The sequence below is a fragment of the Fukomys damarensis genome, unplaced genomic scaffold (assembly GCF_012274545.1).
Source record: "Fukomys damarensis isolate Sample0158 unplaced genomic scaffold, DMR_v1.0_HiC HiC_scaffold_16, whole genome shotgun sequence".
In the NCBI taxonomy this organism is placed as follows: Eukaryota; Metazoa; Chordata; class Mammalia; order Rodentia; family Bathyergidae; genus Fukomys; species Fukomys damarensis.
In genome coordinates, this window is record NW_022900928.1 from 76,792,754 (window position 1) to 76,794,692 (window position 1,939).

Sequence of the window (1,939 nt, forward strand, 5' to 3'; positions counted from 1 at the left end):
GAGAGAGAGAGAGAGAGAGAAAGGAAGGAAGAAAGAAAGAAAGAAAGAAAGAAAGAAAGAAAGAAAGAAAGAAGGAAGGAAGGAGAGAAAGAGAAAACTTTTACTGATGATCCACCCATACACACCCAAATACCCCTGTCCCATTGTGCTTTTAGAAACAGAAGTTGATTTAGAGGGTGTACATTTATACAAATCAGTGTGAGAAAGACAGCATAAGCCAAGCCTGAGGCTGAAGGGACACACAGGGATGGGGCAGCTCCTCCAGCACAAAAGTGATGGGCAAACCCTTGTCCTCATAGCCTCCTGACCACAAGGACTACATTTTGCTCCATTTTCTACACCCAGCTAAAGTGGGGGAACCGTATTTTCTCCACAGGTTGGCAATTGTGAACAATGAACTTCTTATGAGCAACTCTGGCCAGAATCTAAGAGACGGAGCTTGGAGAAGGAGCACCATGCATATCCAAACATAGGAAAACACTTGGCATCACTGGTGCAGGGCATTTGTCAGAGCAGTATGTCAGGAGCTCAACCAATGTTTAATTCACTCAAAATGGTGCAAAATTCCATGCATTACTATGTCAGGAAATGAAGTGAAGACACTGGGAGAAGGTGAGCAAAATACCTTACTAACTTGCCTTTTCCAGATAAGCTCTTTCCCTGAGAGATCTCGCCAACACCTTTACCTTCTATGTTAATAAGGCGGAAGGTCTGAGCAGGGTTCCAATGCAGACTAAGGTCTTGAAGCAACTGAAAGTGTGCCATCACCCATAGATGGTCTACACACATCTCTGCAGCCAGAAGGAGACTTTGAAACTAAGAGCATCACAACCAAAGATTCCAACCTACTCCCAGCTCCAGGGCTGTGAAATGGTCTCAGGAAGGCAGGATAAAGGTCTCAGCTAGTAATCCTTGTGTAACCAGCAGATCAAGAGCATCGTGTGCATGAATTAAAAACCACACTTTTGTCTGCTGGCAGTGGATAGACAAGTCTGTCTAGATCTGAAACGGGGGAAAGAGGGCTAAGTTTTCACAAAAATTAAATTCTTCTTTTTTTCCTGCAAAGAGACAATGAGACATTTCTCCCCTTACCTCATAGATTGCCAGAGTAAATGTGGAGGCAAAAAACATTTTCTTGGTCCCCAAGGAAGCGGCCAGGTCCTTGATGTGTGTGAGTCCTTGTGTCCTTGATCTAATAGCTTGGTTAATCCCAGTAAGGGTACTTGGAGCCTTGTTGGTTTTTATGTCTGTGGGTCAGCTCAGACCAGCTGCCGACTCATCTGTATGCAACAGCTCTCAAAGAACATAGTTTACTTTATAACCGGATCCAACAAGAGTAGGCGTGGTAGTGAAATGGGCTAGATACACCAAAGGTGTTGGGCTGCCAGGGCTAATTAAGAAAGATTGTTTATAGAAAGCTATGGCTTGGAACCGGAAGGTATTAGTGTGATGGTGCCCAGGTGAAATGTATGAGGCTAAGCATGTGTACACAGGAGGCTAGGTGCTCCAAGGTGAGGCACTGGGGTCATCAAGGAGCCCCTCCAAAGCTTCAACTGCTTGGTGACTCACTCAGCAGCCCTAGAATGTCAGAATGATCTTCCTTTGGCCCTGCATTTGTTGCTCTGGTGATACGAAAATATAAAGCTTTCTAACAAACTATACCATAGACAAACCAGGATGAAAACCCTGCTCCACTAACTACATTACCAGGGCCAAGTTACCAAGGCCTAACCTCAGAAGCTTGTGGTGGGAAGAAATCTCCTAATATCTGCCACTGAGTAAAAGCGATTGAAATTCAATGTATTCCAACTCCTATAGTCATCTGTCTGAGGTTCCTGTTGAGAGGACTTCTCATATCTGATTCCTCCAAGCTGCTCTCTTCCCTGTGTTCCTCCAAGTCATCCTGTCTTCCATGAACCACCACACTTCATGCCTGATC

General features: G+C 44.8%; 1 protein-coding gene across 2 annotated transcripts in view; it reads right to left on the bottom strand.

The window, feature by feature from the left end:
• Kcnj1 (potassium inwardly rectifying channel subfamily J member 1) overlaps window positions 1–1,337 on the bottom strand; it is a 40,279-nt gene extending 38,942 nt beyond the window's left edge. Inside the window, exon 1 of one of the 2 annotated variants that reach the window (XR_002025100.1) lies at window positions 1,093–1,337. Coding sequence is in view for 1 of the 2 variants with exons in the window: in XM_010616563.2 (XP_010614865.1) it covers window positions 1,093–1,097 (5 nt within the window). In the remaining variant the exon portion in view is untranslated. The remainder of the gene's footprint in view (window positions 1–1,092) is intronic. The other variant, XM_010616563.2, reaches the window with a different exon arrangement.
• Between the last annotated feature and the right edge of the window lie 602 nt (window positions 1,338–1,939).